The following is a 22,079-nucleotide window of genomic DNA, read 5'->3' on the forward strand; positions in this document are numbered from 1 at the left end:
TGGACATTTAATGCAAAATGTAACATATGTGAATAAAATATACACACACTTAACTGTGTAAATGTGTCTTTATTTTTTTGTCTGTAACTCGTGAAATGCTGTAACCGTCCTTTTCTCAGCTTGTGTTGGCCTTCAGGTCATCAAGATGGTTAATACTTCAGGTTGTATTCATATAGGCTTATATTATAGAAAATATTTATATAATCGACTTTATTTATGTAGCACTTTTTTAAAACAAGGTTTACAACGTGCTTTGCAAATAATTGGACAGGATGTGCCCATATTGTAGTATGTATACTAGTTCTAGTCATGCAGTAAGGAGTAATGTCCAATCTATGGAAATAACCCATGCATGCAGCCGAGTATTCGGCCTGTGATACACGCTGTGTCCACCAGGGGTCTCTGATTGGTCTGCCCTGTGATACACTCTGCGACCACCAGGGGTCTCCGCTGGGTCTACCCTATGATACACTGCGACCATCAGAGGTCTCTCATGGAAAAACATACCGCAAGAGGGAAGCCTGGCTTTGTAATTCATGTACCAAGAAGAGAGAAAAGTAGCGGCTTCTCCTATGAAGCTTCAATGTTGGCTTCACTGACGGGAGAACAAAACCAAACCGCCAACTCACAATTACTACAAACGCATACATTCGTTTTATATTCAAATTGAATGGATGCTCCGTACGATAAACCCAGCCCCTGATATACGCCTGTTTGCTGGCGTGGTAATTGGGGGAAATGTTTCATGAGCAAGAGAGGCCCATGGGGCGGACACAGACTTAGTTTGGTGCCATGTCTAATTAGGAAGAGCATGTAGGTCATGCAGTAAATACCCGCGGTGGAATTTTCCTTGCCATAAAAACCAACCCAAAAGTTTTGCATAATATTCTTCATGCTCCGAGATGCTGATGTTACAGGCCATTCTGCAAAAGGTGAATTTAAGCAGCAGGCCCCACGTTGTGAACTTTGGTAAGCCCTGCACTACAATAACGCTATCTCTCTTAAGTAGAAGCAAGTGTGTGTCATTTTAGAAGTAGTTGTTGGTGTTCAGGACAGGACGACACTCTGAGGTCATATCAGATGACAGTTAATTATTCACTCTTGCACGGGGAGCAGGGAAATCAGTTCGGATATGTCGCTATGGACGGTAAGCACTAGTTAAATGCATTGTTCAAAATAATAGCTAAAGACGATTCGTTTGCCCAGTTCTGCAAGGGAGTGAGCGATATTGTTGAAGTATCCATGGTCCATGTGGACCCATCATTGAACCTTCAAGTTTTCATATTCTACAGGTAGAGGTGGACATACGGACTCAGCAAATACAGGGTAGGCATATTTTATTCCTCTTTATCTAACAGTCTCTTAAACCTATAAGGTGGGACGGTGCAGGTTTAATGGTTTGCAATGGTCAGCAAATTCACTTCTACCTCAAACGAGGTAGAAGTGAACAGAAGGTCTCTCCAACTGAGCATACATTTAAATTAGGAAGAACAAAAAAGCTATAGGCCTATTCATTCCATAAAGGTGGTATAGTCATAAAATAATTTTACTACAATACTACTTTTCTTAATGGTTATTGGTGGGCCTTGGGGTTAAAAGTAAGACTTTTGTGATTTTAGTGTCTTGTGGCTTCAGAGTACATTATTGTGAAATTTTTTGAATAGACAAAACAGAAATAGTAAAACATAACAGCGAACAGTTACATTGGGTGAATAACAGTTTGCAATGTTTCAATTCAGCCCACCTGCTCACATAGTTATTGGGATTATAATTGTAATATATTTCGATTTTTTTTTACCCTTAAACACAGTTCAAACATGTATTTACTGCACATAACAATAATTATTATATTTGGTCAATTAACTAATATAACAAATTATTTGATAGGCACAAAACATCTGTCTCTATGACACTGTAGTACACACACACACACACACACACACACACACACACGCACACACACACACACACACACACACACACACACACACACACACACACACACACACACACTATGAACAAAGCAGACTCACCCCCTCCCACAACACACCTCTTTAAACCCAATGAACGATTCTGAAGCATTTCTTTATTGCATATTTGCGGTGGCAAAGCCTTGGTCAACGCAGCAGGCTGTGGTTGTGACTTTCATCTGAAAATTCCTAAAGGTGTTTAATATGTATAATATATAGACGACCTAGACACCTTACTGAGTGTTGTTTGTATCCACTGCCCAGGCCAGAGGAGGGAAACCCCAGCCAGGAGTACTACCACCTCCATGGCCGGATCTGGTGAGCAATGAGCAGCCATGCCCCGACCCACTCACACGCTGTCACAGTCCCGCAGCCATGCACCTCACATCTGTAGACACTCGTAATCTCACATCCCACCCAGTAAACTCTGACCTTTACATGGACACCGGGAGTGGCAGTTGAATTAAACGGTTGTCAGTTCTCCGACCCTTTATGGAGAAAGGATCGTGTTGTTCCTAATGTCGGGGACCGTGCCTCACCGTTCCAAACTCTGAATCGAACGCAGACCTGTACAAGAAAAACAGTGGAGGTGAATAAACTTGACTAGGGGCTAATTTATCAGCGATTGTCTCGTGAACGTGTTCTCCTGTGCACACAGCCAAGACTGTGGATTTGAATTCAGCTAAATCTGCACATTTTCTTCCGTGCCCTCCCCTTCTCTCTGTTTCTCCCGGTAAAGCCTTGGGTTAACACAGAGAGAGGGAGAACAGGGATGCTAGTGTTGATGGCCGTGGGGCTGTTTGCTGTTGCGGTGTAAAGCCCTTCCTATCCCCTTAACAAGGATTACAGCTGAAAGTCTCTTACCGCAGCGCTACCGCGGGGGGGGGGGGGGGGGGGGGGTTAGCCCTCTGAGTTCACCGGGAGGCTCGCAGTGAGAGTTGGCATGGGGGGAATGTGTGTGTGCTCCACGGAAGCAGAACATTAGATTAGCAGACTTGCACCTTACTTCCACCGGGCGGCTCGTCACGCTCAGCTGTCAAATTGGATTGACAACTTTTGTCATTGGACACACTGGTTCGATTGAATGCTACTGTTATCGCTTTCTGTTACCATGGCGATGCTTTCATATGTGTTAACATTTAGTATTATTTATGTGATATAATATAGTTATATTATACAATATTCTTGGTGATCTCGTGTATTTCTTTGTATCAGAGGATATACACACAAATCCAATGTTTTTGTGCAGGTGCTGAAGTGAGGTTATATTCTAAGGAAAAGTAGGCCCCATACTGCCTCCAAGCTGTTTAGTTAACCTCACCAATAAAACAAGAGCCCCTGTTTTACCACCATGGACCGTGTCACCTTCATCCGGAACCTGACGGAGCACATTCACAGTCTACCTTGTTGTATAACGTGATCGTTTCTTTCTTAGCACAAAGAAACCGTGGCTGTTCTCTGTACACACACTGTACCAGAACAGGCTAATCTATTCACCCTGCTTGAGAAGTACTGCGCTCATAACAGCAGACCCCCGTCTGAAACACGCGACCCCTGAACAGCGGCAGTGCAAAGTGCAAGCCCAAGCCCCTCTTTCCCCGGGCGCGCACCGGGCGGACAAAGGGTAACCCGAGCGATGCCACCACGTAGAGGCGGTGTCCTGTTCTGCAGAAACAACAATGGCCCCGAACCCGCTATTATTGTAACCACCGTAGGCCGGCGGTCCCAGCGTGGTCCGGTACCTCGGCACGTTTCACCTTCAACAGGCGGTATCTCATCCCGGGGGTCGTGGTATGAACGGCACGCTGACAATAGCGGACGGGTTGCTGTTGTTGCTTTTATTTGGGTTAATTGTTCCCGTGTCGACAGCGCTAGTGTACGCACCGCTTTTATAATGCTGTCTAGTTATCTGGTTTGTGTGTGTGTGTGTGTGCGCGCGCGCGCGTGTGTGCCGTTGTGTGTGTGTGCGTGTAGGTGTGTGTGTGTGTGTGTGTGGAAAACGTACAGCTTTTAAAAAGCTGTCTAGTTATCTGTTTTGTGTGTGTGTGTGTGTGTGTGTGTGTGTGTGTGTGTGTGTTTGTGCCTGCGTGTGTGCCTGTGTGTGTTTCACCTTCGTAAGTGTGTGTGTGTTTTCTTTTAGATTAGACCCCTTGGGGTGAGCAGGCGCAGGCATCAAAACATCTCCTCCTCCTGCGTTGCCCTGATAGATTAACGGCTTGTTGTTTTACCCACGGCCTGGGGGGGGGGGGGGGGGGGGGGGGGGGGGGGGGGCACAGAGCGTTCAGTGAGTCGGTGACCAGACTCAGGACCCGACGATGTAGGTGATCCCCCAGGCTCTGGGTCATGTGTCTGCAGGGACGGTCCGCGATGGCTCACACACTGCAGGCGTTCACCTGGCAGTGTGCAGCGAGCTGGCTTTAGGTGTAATAAATATACCTTTTTTTATTCTGAAAAATCGTGTCTGCCCCTCACTCGTAGGCAATCATTCTCACGTCAGCATCCGACAGACAAAACGACGACAACCGCTGACGTTGTGGAGCTCAGTTTAAGGAGCAACAGTTGTTATGAAGTTGCAGCAACAATTGTTTACGGAGCGTAAGGCAGTGTGTGTGTGTGTGTGTGTGTGTGTGTGTGTGTGTGTGTGTGTGTGTGTGTGTGGGGACCTAGTAACCCTCATCCACTTCCTGGTTACCGGTGAGTCACCCGATATGCTTAATATCAGCCTCCATTATGAGTGGATCATCTGCTGCCTGAATATTTAACGGGAGATCACATTACAGATTAGGAGCTGATGAATTATGAATCGCGTTATATTAGCATAGTTAGGTCGGGCGACGTGTGTGAGTGTGTGAGAGACTACGTGTCACATAGTGTGAGTGGAAGCCTTAGGACACACTTTCCCAGACGGGATCGGATCAGCAGTCATCACAGGTATGTCTGAACTTTGGCTTTCTGATCCTGGAGTTCTGGCCTTAATGATTCCGGGATTGCAAATAGTTAGCCTGTTAATTTTGTTCACTCTGTTTTTGTCATACTTTGTTTTCCAGGTTACAGTTATGGTTCTGAAATGTGTGGCTGGGTGTTGTGACGCGGTCAGTTTACTAAATATTATGGGACACATGCAGCTATGTGTTCACTCATGCAGTGACAGTACTCGTGTAGTTTGCTCTCTATTTCATTTATTTCCAGCTATATTTTATTTATCTTTTTATTTATTCATCACCATACACACAACACAGAGAAGCTCTGCAACGACACTCCCAGGAGGGAAGGGCCGTAGACACGGATGGTTTACACAACTGACAGCATTGACGGCATTAAAAAGTGTGACCATCTTAGAAGCCGATAGCGCTGCTCGTTCCACGCTAAGACCTCCGAGTTTCCCAACACGGGAACTCGGTAGGTTCTTACGATAGTCTCTCCTGGTGCCCACCTGGTGGAGATGGCCAGCAGCCGTAGCAACACGATTCCCAGGCCGATAGTGGGGTCGTCCTGACAACAGGTGACTGGCCCGTGAGCTGTGTCGTCAGGGACCGCAGCCCCCAGGCATGGAAACACTCGATGGAGCGGGGGGCATTACTCTATATATCTTTTCTTCGGAAGGACCGATAACACATTCTGCCGCTGTGGATAGCATCCCACGGTCCATAACCCATGCTTATTGATTTTTCTTCCCTCCGTTTACTGAGAGGTGTTTTGAAGGGCACGCCAAAGGATGCGGCCTGGTCGGTGTCTCGCACCCGGGGGCCGTCGAGTATTAAGTAAAGGAAAAATCCATCCTCACTCGGACCATCCCTCGAAGCGACTCGCACAACAACTCATCCATTCCCCCCTCGCCGGTGAAATCCTTTAGGGTTCGGTAATATCACTCACATTTTTTTTATATCAATCCACCAGATCCTGTGCAACGTGTTTCTATCGCTGAAGGTCATTCGGCGTCGGCGACGCGTGACACATTTATGACGACGCCGAGACCCCGGGGAAGGGGGGGCGCGGTGGGGGAGACGGGGCTACGGTCTCTCGCTCATGTTTATTCCTCGTGCGTATATATCATCATCATTTTACGATGAAAACGGGACGCACGGCGCCCGATAGATCACTGCTGCGTCCTCATCGATCACGGGCCTATAATCGCACGCCGTGGTGTTTTGACGTCTCCCGTCGCCACGCGCGGACGCGCTTACGGCGTTCGTAGAACCCGGGGATCCATGGCGGAACGCCATGGCGTGGCATGAACATGAATGCGAATTAGTTTTTATGTGTTCGGGGTTGGCGTCTGTACGGACGGGAAGGACAGGTCTGAAAGATGGAAGATGGAAAATTAAGGATTTAGTGTTATACTGCAGGACTAATGCTTATGCTACACACATGCGCACGCACGCACGCACACACACGCACACACTTTCATTAGCATAAACTCACAGACACACAACCGCACACACACTTGCATTAGCATAAACACACACGAACCCGTGTCGATACATGTGATTTCTCCATGTTTAGTCGGTGGTTGAGCCACTGAGCTGGCCCACTACAAATGACGTGGACAACATGGGAAATGTGTCCTATTTATAACCCTCTGTTACAAAGAGCACGCCATTACAGGGTGACAACGCAGCACAGCAACGTAAATAAGAATTGGTGGCTCAGGTGGGGGAGGTGTGTACACACTGGAGAGAGAGAGAGAGAGAGGGAGAGGGAGAGAGAGAGAGAGATGGTGTGAGAGAGAGAGAGAGGGGGGGAGAGAGAGATGGTGTGAGAGAGAGAGAGAGGGGAAGAGAGGGGGGGGAGAGAGAGAGAGAGAGATGGTGTGAGAGAGAGAGAGAGAGAGCGAGAGGGGGAGAGAGAGAGAGAGAGAGAGAGAGAGAGAGAGAGAGAGAACTCCTCCTGGGTGTTAATCTTTGTCCAATCCAATTGATCTTCTTAGTGGACGAGTGACAAGGTCGCCCAGCGTACACGCTTCTATCGTTTGTCTATCTTGTGTGAAACACCACTTGTTACTCCGGCTGTCACTGGGAGCGCTGGGAGAGCACTGGGAGAGCGCTGAGCGTTGTGTCAGCACCGGAGTCGTTATGTTATGATCCCCTGAGACTCCCTAGCCATAGGTCATCTGGTGTCGGACTCGCCATGACTCAGAAGATAACGCTCGCTCTGTAAGTACGCCGGCGCTGCTGTCTCTGCCGACTGTGTACCACGCTTTAGGACGTGTTGGGGTGTGTTTGGATGCATGAGCAGCCAGGGGTTAAAGGCTAGGCCTCATGCGGACATTGGGGTATCAAACCCGGGACCTTTGGTTTAAGATGTGTTTGGGTGCATTATAATGATGAGCACACCAGTTAAAGGTGAGGCCACATGCGGTCATTGGGGTATCGAACCCAGAACCTTTGGGCTGGGAGTCAACAAACCCTCAGTACTAGAGTATAATATATATCTGGACCGGCACTCGCCTGCTACCTGATCACATGCCGTATTACTGTATATGGCATGTGTTACACAGTACCTTCCATTGTTTTGTGTCGTCCTCTGTGTCTTCCTTGGTAATAGTATTGGTTTTTGTTCCATACCCATGTTAAAGAGTATACACACTTTCAATAGTCTCTGTTTAGCTTCTTGTGAACAGTGTTTCCTTGGTTGTGGATGGACAGGAAGTAGCTTTCGCTCAAACTAAGTTGTGTGTTTTCCTTTTTTAGAACCAGAAAGAGATAACTCTCACGTTAGCTTTTCACCAATCAGAGGATAACACGTTGTTATATACATTCATATATGCACATGAAATGACTATATAACTATCATAAATATTGCACAGCAATAGATTATAGATTATCTCCTGTTACAACGTATGTTATATTAGTCAATACTCAGTTAGTCAATAGTAATTAATTTAATATGATATATTTGTATTCTTATACAATAAATATATTATAACTGTGCTCAATTAGAATTGTTCTACAATATATATTATTAGTATTATATAAAGATTCTACTATATATGTAGGCCTATATATTATTTTACATATATTTTCCCTGTGAGAATACTCATAATTCCCCTTATCCCTTTACCAACCTTGAACATGCTCGTTAAAGCATTGGTTTGTTCAGACCCCAGGTTAATGGTTGACATTGTCTCTGTCCAGGTGTAAATCAACCATGATTTTTGTTCAACCCCATTTCGCGGTGTACTTGTGTTGTTATACCGGGGGCGCGCCATTGACATCCATTATAACCCAATCGAGTGTTGATTAGCTCTCATCGCTGTTTCTTGGTAGTCCAACATAAGTCAGCAAACACAAAATGACCTGGATGGTAGCTCCTCCAATCATGCTTATATATATAACACACACTCACACACACACACACACACACACACACACACACACACACACACACACACACACACACACACACACACACACATAAACACACACACACACACACACACACACACACACACACACACACACATACACACACACACACACACATACACTTGCATTAGCACAAACACATACACACATATGCACACTGGCATCAGCATAAACACACACATACAAACACACAAACAACTCATGCTAACACATAAACCCATCCATCCCTTGCATTAGCTCAAACCCCTCTCTCACACACACGCATGCGCACACACACACACACACACACACATAAACCAATACAAAAACATACACAAAAACATACACACACACACACAAACCCCACATTCTAGAGCCACCGCCCACAAACCCGCCACAGACGAGCTCCACCTCTAACCCGGGGGTCTTGAAGTCCGAGTGACCCCTGCGGCCCTGTCGCCCCCCCCCAGGCGGTCCCTGTATGGACTGTACCCCTTCAAGTCCAGCATGATCGGCCTGCAGAACCTGGGAGACCCCTCGCTGGACTGGGACATCGTGGAGACCATCGGCAAGGGGACGTACGGGAAGGTGTACCGCGTGACCAGCACCAAGGACGGCAGCGAGGCCGCCGTCAAGGTCCTGGACCCCGTCAACGTAAGGCCCGGGGGGGGGGCACTGTTGGGGTCCCATTTGGTGGCGCTGTCATGGTCGGGGAGAACACTGTCTTCCATGTCCTTGACATGTCGTTGATTTTGAGATGTTTAAAATAGCCTTTGCCCCCCGCCCCCAACAACCACCTTCACCCCCACATGCTAAAGCCAACAATCCTTGACATGTCGTTGATTTAAAGTATTTGAAATACCTTCAGCCGCCACGTGACCACCACAGGCTAAAGACACACACAAACCTTTGTTTTTAAACTGTACTTCTTTCCTGCTATTGTTTCTGGCTTGTATCAGCACTCCTGCCATTCGAACAGAGTAAGTTACCCGTACGTTTCTTCCCCCCACCCCACCGTCGAGATATAGAAAGGAGTTAGAACCGAAGTTACTTTAACGGTTTACATCAATGTCTCTCTCTCGTTCTCTCTCTCTCTCTCTGTCTCTCTCTATCTCTCTCTCTCTCTCTCTCTCTCTCTCTCTCTCTCTCTCTCTCTCTCTCTCTCCCCCGTCATGGTAAATCTTGCTCGTCCTCAACACAAAGGGTAGCGTTAGAATCGACTCCGCCCCTCTTTGCTTCAGCCATTCATTTCCCGGCGTGTGATGAGGATGTTTTTTTTCTAGAGGCCGCGTTGTGTGAGCCCGCGCCCGTAGAGGGCCTCCGAGTCATTGTGTGGACGTCAGTGAACACAATACCCCAATACCCCCACCCAATACCCCCACCCAATACCCCCACCCACCCACTACCTTCAAGCCCCACCCACTACCCTCAAGCCCCACCCACTACCCTCAAGCCCCACCCACTACGCTCAAGCCCCACCCACTACCCTCAAGCCCCACCCACTACCCTCACGCCCCACCCACTACCCTCACGCCCCACCCACTACCCTCAAGCCCCACCCACTACCTCCACCCACCCACTACCCTCAAGCCCCACCCACTACCCTCAAGCTCCACCCACTACCCTCAAGCCCCACCCACTACCCTCAAGCCCCACCCACTGCCCTCAAGCCCCACCCACTGCCCTCAAGCCCCACCCACTACCTCCACCCACCCACTACCCTCAAGCCCCACCCACTGCCCTCAAGCCCCACCCACTACCCTCAAGCCCCACCCACTACCTCAACCCACCACCCTCAAGCCCCACCCACTACCCTCAAGCCCCACCCACTACCTCAACCCACCACCCTCAAGCCCCACCCACTACCCTCAAGCCCCACCCACTACCTCAACCCACTACCCTCAAGCCCCACCCACTACCCTCAAGCCACACCCACTACCCTCAAGCCCCACCCACCACCCTCCCCCCCCACCAGGCTGCCACCTGGTGGGGGGGGAGACGGAGATCCCTCCACTCCCATCGCTCTGGCTGATTAGACCAGCGACGCCATCGCTCAGACAACCTCCCCCCCCCCACTGAGATTTACTCTGATAGAATAACACACCAGAGCACTTTCTCCTTTCTCCTTATTTTCTTTCGTTGGCCATATTTCTTCTCCATGGCCCGTCCCGCCTCCCTTGAGTCATGTGGCGTTGGCCACTTTACGCGCAGCGTTCTGTTGAGCTCTTTGTGGATGTTGGAGTAGGTGTTGAAGGGTGATGATTAAACATCAGCCCCTTTTATTGCCCCGGACTAATGTGACGCTTTAACACAGCGATACGTCTCCCCAACCGGCTGGGCTGGATCTAATCACAGGTCCCAACACATGTTCCTATAGTTATATGCTCTGTATTCTATATATATATATGTATATATATATATACATATATATATGTGTATGTATATATATACATATATATATATATACATATATATATATAGAGAGAGAGAGAGAGAGAGATTTATATATATAGGCCTATATATTTTTTATTGTAATTTTTAATTTTATTATTAATTTTGTTGCCTATGTTAATACATATATATATGAGAAACATGATAAACATACAAAAATGATTATTTAGTCATATAAAAGGAAAATATACATAAAAATATAAGCACGTATATTGAGTCTCTTAAAGGTAAAGCTGTGTCTTGTTGTGTCTGGTGGTGTCTTGTTGTGTCTGGTTGTGTCTTGTTGTGTCTGGTGGGTTCTTGTTGTGTCTGGTTGTGTCTGGTGGTGTCTTGTTGTGTCTGGTGGTGTCTTGTTGTGTCTGGTGGTGTCTTGTTGTGTCTGGTTGTGTCTTGTTGTCTCTGGTTTTGTCTGGTTGTGTCTGGATGTGTCTGGTTGTGTCTGGTTGTGTCTGGTTGTGTCTGGTTGGTTCTGGTTGTGTCTGGTTGTGTTTGGTTGTGTCTGGATGGTTCTGGTTGTGTCTGGTTGTGTCTGGTTGTGTCTGGTTGTATCTGGTTGTGTCTGGTTGTGTCTGGTTGTGTCTGGTTGTGTCTGGTTGTATCTGGTTGTGTCTGATTGTGTCTGATTGTTTTTGGTTGTGTCTGGTTGTGTCTGGTTGTTGACGGTATTCTCCGGCCGCAGGACGTGGACGAGGAGATCGAGGCGGAGTACAACATCCTTAGGAGTCTGTCCAACCACCCCAACGTGGTCAAGTTCTACGGCATGTTCTACAAGACGGACCCCATCGCAGGGGGACAGCTCTGGCTGGTTCTGGAGGTGGGCCTGCCTCTCCTCCTGTCTCTGTAATGTCTAACCCCTAGACGCTCCTCCTCAATGACCTGTATCTGTACTGTCTAACCCCTACCCCTACCTGCCCCTTAATGACCTGTCTTCACTGTCTAACCCCTACCTACCCCTTAATGACCTGTCTTCGCTGTCTAACCCCTACCTGCCCCTTAATGACCTGTCTGTACTGTCTAACCCCTACCTACTCCTTAATGACTTGTCTCTGTACTGTCTAACCCCCTAACTGCTCCTCAATGACCTGTCTCTCTACTGTCTAACCCCTAGCTACTCCTTAATGACTTGTCTCTGTACTGTCTAACCCCCTAACTGCTCCTCAATGACCTGTCTCTCTACTGTCTAACCCCTAGCTACTCCTTAATGACCTGTCTATACTGTCTAACCCCTACCTGCTGCTTCATCACATGTATCTTGATTCAGTGTGCATTGTTTCAAATCCCTGCTAAAAATAAATGTTATCTATTATGATACAATTTTAAACGACAAAATTGTGTTTTAGTTAGTCTTAAAATCTGTTTAAGATGGTTAACATCTCGTATAGTGTTTTTCGAGACCTCTTTAAGGACCTCAAGCTCCTGGCAGGTGTTAAATAAGCTCTCCATGCTAGCACTGCGCTCCAAACGCTATATTTTACCGGCGGCCAGAGACACTGCTTGTTTTCTTAGTGTGCGCGCGAGAGGAAATATATTCCCTAAGCAAGTTGCAGTTTGTCACTGCCTCCGGCCCTACCTGCATGAATCTTAACGCTATCGGCCAGGACATGCATCACAGCCCTGCAGAAGAAGCTGTGATTCTGGGGCTGTGTGTGTTTCTGTGTGTGTGTGTGTGTGTGTGTGTGTGTGTGTGTGTGTGTGTGTGTGACGCATCTGGTGGCATGTGTGGTGGAGTGTTTTTGCTCGTGTGCTTGTGTGTGTTTGTGTGTGTGTGTGTGTGAGGGGGGGACATGTGCGTGTGTGTGTGTGTGTGTGTGTGTTTCTGTGTGTGTGTGTCTTTGGGTGGCTCGTGTGTGTGTGTGTGTGGCGTATGTTCTTGTGTGTGTGTGTGTCTGTGTGTGTGTGTGTGTGTGTCTGTGGGTAGCGTGTGTGTGTCTGTGTGTGTGTGTGTCTGTGGGTAGCGTATGTTTGTATGTGTGCGGCGTGTCTGTGTGTGTGTGTCTCTCCACATGAATCATGATCTAGACTCCATCATGACTGATGGAGGGGAGTTGTTGTTACTCCCCCCTCCCCCCCTCTCCCCCCTCTCTCTCCCCCCCCCCCCTCCCCCCCCCCCCTCCCCCCCCCCCTCCCCCCCCCCCCCCCCAGCTGTGTAACGGCGGCTCCGTGACGGAGCTCATCAAGGGCCTCTTCATGCGGTCCCAACGTCTCCAGGAGCCCCTCATTGCATACATCTTGTACGGGGCCCTCCTGGTGAGGAGCCACACACACACACACACACACACACACACACACACACACACACACACACACACACACACACACACACACACAACACACACACTTGCATTAGCACACACACGCACACACACACACACACACACACACACGCTTGCATTAGCACAAACACACACAGACACACACTTGCATTAGCACACACACACACGCGCTTGCATTAGCATAAACACATATACACACACACACACACACACTTGCATTAGCACAAACACATACCCGCACATGCACACTCTCATTAGCATAAACACACACACACAGGTATAAAAAAATACACACCCCTACATGCGAAAATACACACGCACATGCATACTTGCATTAGCCCAAACACTCTCACACACACACAAACACATACGCACACAAGCATAAACACAAACACCCACACAAATACACACATACACACACAAACAAGACCCGCACGAGTACACACTTGTACGAACACAAGCACTCGCCTACAAGTACAAGTGTGTGCACGATCATGCACGGTGCTCATGATTTATGTGTGTGTGCGTGTGTGTTTGTGTCTCTGTGAAACTGCAATCTGGTACTTTTATTTGAAAACATGGCAGAAATGAAGTGTGTTAGGTTAAGTGTGTTAATGGACGCTCCCCACACTCAAGAGAGGCTACAACGGGACTGCTGATGCGTGGTAGTGACATCATCATCATCATCATCATCATCATCATCATCATCATCATCATCACCATCTTCCTCTGTTTCTCTTCATCAAGGGTCTCCAGCATCTCCATAACAACCGCATCATCCACCGCGACGTCAAGGGCAACAACATCCTCCTGACGACGGAGGGCGGAGTGAAGCTCGTCGACTTCGGTAACGTTCTTCTCCTCTCTCGTCGAGCGGTCGAATGAGCCGGCTGGAGGCGTGACCGGTGGGGGAGGGGGGGGGGACTTTTTTGCATATAGGGGGGGGGGGGGGATGGGAAGGTCCCTGCAACACCTGTTTTTCCCGCCCTTTCCCTGTCGGCCCTCTGCGTCGAGCGAATGACTGATTTCAGCACTTGACGGTTAATCTATTGAAAGTGTCCGAGAAGCATGGTTTGTTAAGCGCACCGAATCGCCCTCCCCTCCCATCCTCTACACACACACACTCACACACGCACGCACACACGCACACAAGCTCACACACGCACGCACACACGCACACACGCTCACCCACGCACGCACACATGCGCACACACAGACGCAGGCTCACACACAAACTCACACACACACTCGCACGCACGCACACACAGGCACACACAGGCGTACTAACACACAGGCATACACACGCACGCACGCACACACACACACACATACACACACACGCTCACACACGCACACACACATGCGCACACAGACGCAGGCTCACACACACTCGCACGCACACACGCACGCACGCACACACAGACACACACACAGGCTTACTAACACACAGGCATACACACGCATACACGCACGCACACACACACACACGCACACACACACACGGATAAATCATTAAGTCAGCTTAACACCGTGGTAACCAGCTCCCACACAGACCGTCTATTTTTTATCTATTTATCCCCCTCTGTTTTATTCCATGCACCGTAGCCCTGACCCGGGGCTGTTATTGTTAATCTAAATTGCATTATTTGATCCGTTTGCATATTAAAAGAAAGCTGTTACGCCATAATGGCCGAGCGGCCCCGCGGGCCTGTCGACGTCCTCGCGTTGGGCTGATGAAGTGGACTCCAGCTGATAGAAATCTGCCCCCGTTAATCTCACACGATCACATGTCTGCTGTGGTGCTGCCTGGCAGGCGGCCAGCCTCAACCCCGGGCCGGCGTCCCTTTGCTTGATTCCCGTTTGGAATCGGACACAAATGCGTGACAAATGCATTTAATGTTGCGTTAATGTAAGGGCCAGGGGGGATCCAAGGTCATGCGTCCGTGACCTTGGCGTTTCTTGACCAACCGATGACCGTTGCTCTAATTTGTCTTCTTCCTCCTCTTCTTCTTCTCCTTCTTCTTCTTCCTCTTCCTCTTCAGGCGTCTCGGCTCAGCTGACCAGCGCCCGCCTGCGGAGGAACACGTCCGTGGGCACCCCCTTCTGGATGGCCCCCGAGGTCAGAGGGAGCGCTTTATTAGGCAGCCGGGGCCCCCCTCGCCCGGGTGGAGCTAATGCACTCATCATAGACCTCTCCATACACATCGCTGTCCTTCTGTTGTTTCACACAAAGCCTGTTTCACTATGTTCAAGTGGGACATGGATGTTGCATACATGTTTGTGTGTCCATGCACCTGTGTGTGTGGGTAGGTGTGTGCGTGTGTGTGTGTGTGCGTCTGTGTGTGTGTTTCTGTGTGTCTGTGTGCATGCATGTGTGCATGAGTGGCCCTAGTATGAGTGTGTGTGTGTGTGTGTGTGTGTGTGTGTGTGTGTGTGTGTGTGTGCATGCATGTGTGCACGAGTAGCCTAAGAATGAATGTGTTTGTTTGTGTGTGTGTGTGTGTGTGTAAATGTGTGTGTGTGTGTGTGTGTGTGTGTGTGTGTGTGTGTGGCAGGCAGAGAGCTATTCTTATGTGCAACACCCCCTCCACGGACCACACTTGAGGTCACCTCAAGGTTAATAGATACCGCCCCTCCCCCCCCCACCTCCATTTGGCAGGAAGGAGGTTTGTGATTGGCTGGGGAGAAGACCTCAGGGGCAATTAGAATAAAGTCAGCTGTAAGCTGGGCTGTCAGGGGTGGTTAGACGGCGTGTGATGCTGGATGTCTGTGTGTGTGTCGGCGGTCGTTGGGCCGGGTTTGGGACGTAGAATCTGTGCCCCACTTACCTTCCTGTGTGCGGACGTGTTCTGATGTAATCACCGGTAAAAGAAAACACACAAGGATCTTTAAAGGAGACATATTATACCGCCAGGTGTGAGTGTGATTAGCCTTACAAGCCGTTTCGAAAATCTGCCCCATATGACATCACTAGGGTGCGTGTCCACCTAGATCTGTGCTGGATAGATGAGCAACGTTTACTGCAGTCCACTGGGTAGGCTGGTAGACTGATCTATGCAGCACAGATCTAGGTGGACATGCACCCTAGTGATCTCATATGGGGCAGATTTCTGAAACGGCTTGTAAGGCTAATCACACTCACACCTGGTATAATATGTCTCATAGATGGCTGAACACGTTTGCAATAATACTAACACTCATATTATGATATTGTATTCTTCTATAATAATAATAATAAGGATTTGACTATTATTAATTAAATATATTATTATAAGAATAAGAATTGTACTGGCTTTGTTAATATAATTACTCTTATTCAACTTGACTAAATATGAACCAGATACAGCTCAACAACAGCAACACACCTCCACATCCACCTTCTATATTTCATACATCTACATCTGATCCATAACATCCAGGAGGACAGGGTGTGTTTGAGCCCTGGGTTTCACTGCTTCCTGTCCTGCTCCCCCCCACCCCCCCCCCCCCCCCCAGGTGATCGCGTGCGAGCAGCAGTACGACTACTCCTACGACGCCCGCTGTGACGTGTGGTCGCTGGGCATCACCGCCATCGAGCTGGCGGACGGGGACCCCCCGCTGGCGGAGATGCACCCGGTCAAGGCGCTCTTCAAGATCCCCCGGTGAGCCTCCACCACCAGGGGGCGCCGCCGGCCCACACACCAGCAGGGCTGAGCCCGCAGCCCGCCGGGGTTCAGCGGGGCCGCGGTTGAGTGGGTCGCTCCACCGCAGTGGAGGGGAGGAGAGGGGTCTCTCCGGATGATGCTCTGCCTTGTGCCGGTGTGCGTCCCCGCGGCGTTTTTCCCGACCCGACGCTGGAGCTGAAAAACGCGATGAATCAGCAGAGGCTGGTTGATTTGGGTCGACTCTATAAAAGTGAATTCTGGCAATGGCAGGATTTTTATTGATAACAAATGACGGTGTTTGACGAAGTATAATCAGGCAAAACAGACTTACAAACAAGACTTAAAAACACAGATACCTGCCCAATGTTAACGCATGCGTCTGTGCGAGTGCGTGCGCGCCTATGCATGCATGTATGAGTGTGTGTGTGTGTGCATGCGCGCCCGTGTGTCTGCATGCGTGCGTGTGTGCGCCTGTGTGTGCGTGTGTGTGTGGTTCACCATCTGCGCCGCTGTGCAATCACCTCCCAGATAGCTGCCGAAGATGAGCGTTTGCTTCTGTCTTGTTGATTGCGCGATTAGCATCGGTGATTAGCGGCATTCACGCTGAGATGAAGCTGCCTCTCGCTAGCCCACCAGCCACAATGTTATCTGGTCCCCACCGAGGGTAGGTGGACGGGGGCGGCGGCGGCTTGTATCTCAGAGGCCACCGCAGCACTTTGGGCACAATAGACTCCACCAGGAAGGTAAACTGGGTCACAGCTATTACCCAGTATCAAAAGAAGCCCCGGCAACTCAGTGAGCGGCCCCACAGAAACACGCTCACCTCTTCGCTCGGCCGGCTGCGGTTTCTGCATCCAGTGCGTTTATTGCAATGGGGAAGCGTTAAATCGGAGAATACCAGCGGTTTGTGATGACGGGGTCTCAAAGCGGTCTTCTTCGTGTGCGGGTGGGGTCGCTGAGGAGGGAGGTGTCCAAACCCCCCTGTCCCGACGTTTCGCCGTTGCCAAGGGAACAGAGGACACGGCGGTGTCCCCTCATCCGCGCATAATCCCTCTTGTCTTTTTAATGACTTTTAATTATTTCGGGCTTTCATAGATTTGACTGTGGGAGCGGCCCGGCGTGGCCGGCGTGAATGTCAGTCGTTTTTCAGACGGACGTTATCGAGTCTCTCCTCCTAATCACTACAGATCTGCCCCCCCCCCCCCCCCACACACACACACACACACACGCACACACACACACACACACACACACACACACACACACACACACACACACACACACACTATAAATGGTGTTGATGTGGCACCTTACTCCTGGCAGGTACCAAAATAAATCACAGCGGGGGTGTTCTGAACCGTGTAATGATTCTGTTAACATGTCATTCAGCACTGCTACATGATCCTAGTCCAGGCCTTCAGAAACGGTGACGTAACAACCTGCTGGATTGGTAAAAGGAAAAATCGGAAAAACATTGTTGCGTCATTAGTTAACTTTGATTATTTAACTATTCGAATGAGACACCACATCCGCTAGGAAGGTTATTAGATTCAACTATTAAGATTAGGTAGCCTAGCCAATTGAATGTACACCATCACACATGTTCTGTATGATGGATACGGGACTGTGTTTTGACCCCCAGTGTAGCTCGGGGTCCAAGGCCAGAGGTAGAGGGGCTAAGTGAGGTACTGAGCCCGACTCTGAGACAATATTGTTTCTTACATACACGATTCAAAGAAAAACTTCATCCTTGTCCATCACATGTCTCTTCTCCTTATAATTTTTCACAGTCCAAGGTGTTTATAGTACTTGTGAGAATGAAGTCTACATACATGTATTTGTATGTATAATTATGTGTCGGGTTAGAATCATCGGGAGGTAGAAATGTGTCAAGTGGGTCTTGTTAAATTCATGTCTTTGGGGTCCATTTTGTCAGTGTAGTGTACAGCGTTCCTCTTCGGGACGGCTGGATGTCTCTCTCTCTGTCTCCGTCTCTGTCTCTCTCTCTGTCTCTGTCTCTCTCTTTCACTCTCTGTCTCTCTCTGTTGCTCTCTCTCGCTTTCACACACGCTCTATCTCTGTCCACTTATCAAGCCCAGATAAGGCAACAGCTCAGGACCAAAGTGTTTGGTCCGAGGCAGCGTAGCCTGGTATGACAACAGCGGGAAAACTAGTTCCACCGCCGCCATGAAGGTGACGCCCGTGACAAGGCACCTGTCACACGCTCCGAGTGTGAAAGGGGTGTGTCTTGTCGTCCCTAACGACGGCATGTTGGACGACGGCCTGTCCTCTAAAGGGTGAACGTTTCACAAGCCATTAGCCACGGGGATTAGCCTTGTGAATGATCGCCCTTGGTGGCTATGTATGTAACCTATGTTTGGAACAGACACAGCCGCTCGCTTTATGTATTCACGCGTTTGAAACGGTTCACCGCTGAGGCGACGGCACGGTGCTGTTTTTCATGATGATTAATTGTGCAATGTTCGTCAATTTGTACTAAATAAATTGCTTGTTATTTATTGAAAGACACCACTACATAACAACAGAGGGACCCGTAGCACAGCCATTGTCCTTAGACGTGTCGGGATGTAGTAATCGTGACGAGGTGTCCCGACTCGGCAGACTTTTTCTTCGAAGTGTCAAGCACCGAGGCACTTAGCGCCCAGCGATGGTACTTTAGGAGCTTTTATATGGCAGCCCCCTACCAGTTGTCCTCTGGAGCCTCTTTACCAACTCCTCTGATAGCAACAGGACCCCCAGCACCAGCTGGAGAGGTGGTCCGGTCCCCACCATGGGAACGGTCATCTATGTCTAGGTCTGCTGGGTGCGGTGAAACCAGCCCAAACGGGCTTGTGCGTTATACGTTGCAGGTCGTGCGTCATGGTGATGGAACTGCTGATGATTGACGTTTTTGCCGCGTGGCGTATGACAGCAGCATGCAGAAAGAGGTTAATGGAGCGGAGGAAAAGGTTAAAGCTGTAAAATCATCAACTGTATAATGAATTATGCAAACGCAAAGACACTAGTGCTCTTGGAGTATTGAATATGCATGGGAAGGTTAATTGCGTGGGCCAATGTTGTCGGCACGCCATGAGCCCCCCACCCCACCCCCACCATCAGAGTCAAAGCTGTGTGTGCGTGTGTTTGTGTGTCTGTGTGTGTGTGTGTGTGTACACACACAATGAGTGTGAAGGTTACATCTAATTGACATGGATCTCCAGTTTCTTGTTTTTGTTTATCCATTGGCCACATCCTTCAGGATGCGTTCATGGAGATCCAGAAGTCAGAAGCCGGTCGCAGTAGATGATTGGCTTGCCAAGGACTCGGAGGCTTATCAGAGCTTGCCGATTGGTTGGAATCCAGGGCATTGTTCTGGGGAGGGATTATTCTCACGTTGGTGGTCTGCACCGCGGGGAGACGGCGGCGCTCGAGGAAGACGTGAAGGCGTCCAAACATCCTAGTCTTGAGTTCCTTCCACTAGGGGGCTTCACTTGTGCTCCCAGAAGTCAGGTTGAAGTGTAGAATGGCGTTTGTTTAGTACAAGGTTAAGAAAGACTTTGTATTTAACCGTATTTTGTGTTAGGTTTAAAGCCCAAAGTGGTATGAAGACACTAAGACAGTTGTGGCGAGACGTTGGTTTAATTACTCTACCTGTGATATTGTTGGATCTTGCACAGAAGTGTGTGTGTGTGTGTGTGTGTGTGTGTCTGTGTGTGTTGGTGTGAGTGGATGTGCGTGTGCATTCGTTTGATCGTGTGTGCATTGGTGTGTGAATTTGTATTTATGCAGCTGTGTATGTTCATCTCTGTGTGGTTTGTTTATGAGTGTGTGTGTGTGTGTGTTTGTGCAATTGGTATGCATGTGTGTGCATTTGCTTGTGCGTATTTCAGTGTGTGTTTATGTGCGTTGGTGAGTGTGTATAAATTAGCGCCTGTGTGTTTGTGTGTGTGTCTCGATTTGCGCCTGTGTTTGGTTGTGGATGGACTTGTGTCTGTGTGTGTGTGTGTGTGTGTGTGTGTGTGTGTGTGTGTGTGTGTGTGTGTAATGAGGATGAGCTGGTGTTCTCACTGCGATGATGGATGGGTCCACATGTTAAGCAGACGCTCTGTTAGCTGAAGTCTTTATTCTGCTTCTCTATATTCCACTTCTGAGAGACTCTCTGAAGGCCTTCCCATCCCTGATCTACTGCCTGCTGATTGGACAGCACAAGCTAGGTCTTGGCTTGAAAAATGATCAATAGCGAAACAACACATACATCATACACATCACTGAATAACAGTAGGATATTTACATTTACATCTAGGGGATTTAGCGCTTTTATCCAAAGCTACTTACGAAAGAGAAACAATATATCTGTCGGTACAGTAAGGATGTTCATAGGACCAAGTGCCAAACACTAACAACTGTTAGGTTAACCCATTCCCCATATACAACTAAGATAGCTAGGATAAGATGGTACACAATGCTAAGTACTATTATTAAGTGAAAGGATATCTTTCCAAAGACCTTACCAAGCCCTAAACGTTGCACCATGGCTGTTCTTCAACACGCAGTCCTGGTGTTGCTCTCACTGGGGCGGCATGTGGCTCAGGTAACCAGAAGGTTGCTAGTTCGATCCCCGGCTCCTCCCAGCCGAGGGCCGGGGTGTCCCTGAGCAAGACACCTCACCCTGACTGCTCCCGACGAGCCAGCCGTCCCTTTGCGTGGTTGACACCGCCGTCGGTGTGTGTTTGAATGAGTGCATGAATGGCTGAATGTTGACAGGCCGTGTGGTTGAAGCCCCGACACGGGAGGAGCGACTGCCTACCTAAACCACTCCACCTCGCAGGTCGCTTACATGAGATATCAGGAAGTTCTCTGCTCCTCTTACCAGAATCTGAGGTATTAGAAGCTTTGCAATCCCCCCCCCCCCCAAACCCCCCAAATCATAGTAATACCACAAACCTGCACAATTTTTGTCTTTCTCCCCGGCTTAACAGCAGCTTTTCAAGCGCAGTTGACACCTCTGCGATTTCCCCTTTTTCCGCCTCGATCCACTTTGACGTGCGTCTGGCAGCCAGCGTTGCCGCGCCGACCACTATCTCCCGTAAGCCATTTTGTGTTTACAACATGAGCCAGCACTCTCACAAATATGAAAAGAAGGGGGGGAAAAAAGCAACTCGTACAATGAGCGCACTTGACATTATCACCAGCAGGGTGCCTGCGTATTATTGACTCTGTAATGTAGCCCGGCACCCTTCAGGCTCGCTGCAAAGGCTTCTGGGAGACAGGCAGCTCGCTTTGATCTGCACTTCAGAAAGGACTGCCGCTCTGAATCACATCAACCGACGCAGCACACAACTTAAGGCTGGTGGAAAATGGCTGATTTATTTTGTAAACCTGATATGAAGACGTTTA

At 48.9% G+C, this 22,079-nt stretch overlaps 1 protein-coding gene across 1 annotated transcript in view; it reads left to right on the forward strand.

The window, feature by feature from the left end:
- The first annotated feature begins 8,785 nt into the window (after positions 1-8,785).
- myo3b (myosin IIIB) overlaps positions 8,786-22,079 on the forward strand; it is an 80,013-nt gene continuing 66,719 nt past the window's right edge. Inside the window, exons 1-7 of the mRNA XM_079733849.1 lie at positions 8,786-8,968; positions 9,274-9,294; positions 11,445-11,579; positions 12,908-13,012; positions 13,786-13,885; positions 15,081-15,157; positions 16,534-16,679. Coding sequence (XP_079589975.1) covers positions 8,822-8,968; positions 9,274-9,294; positions 11,445-11,579; positions 12,908-13,012; positions 13,786-13,885; positions 15,081-15,157; positions 16,534-16,679 — 731 coding nt within the window. The 5' untranslated portion in view covers positions 8,786-8,821. The remainder of the gene's footprint in view (positions 8,969-9,273; positions 9,295-11,444; positions 11,580-12,907; positions 13,013-13,785; positions 13,886-15,080; positions 15,158-16,533; positions 16,680-22,079) is intronic.

Source organism: Pollachius pollachius (assembly GCF_949987615.1).
Source record: "Pollachius pollachius genome assembly, chromosome: 3".
NCBI classification, from domain to species: domain Eukaryota; kingdom Metazoa; phylum Chordata; class Actinopteri; order Gadiformes; family Gadidae; genus Pollachius; species Pollachius pollachius.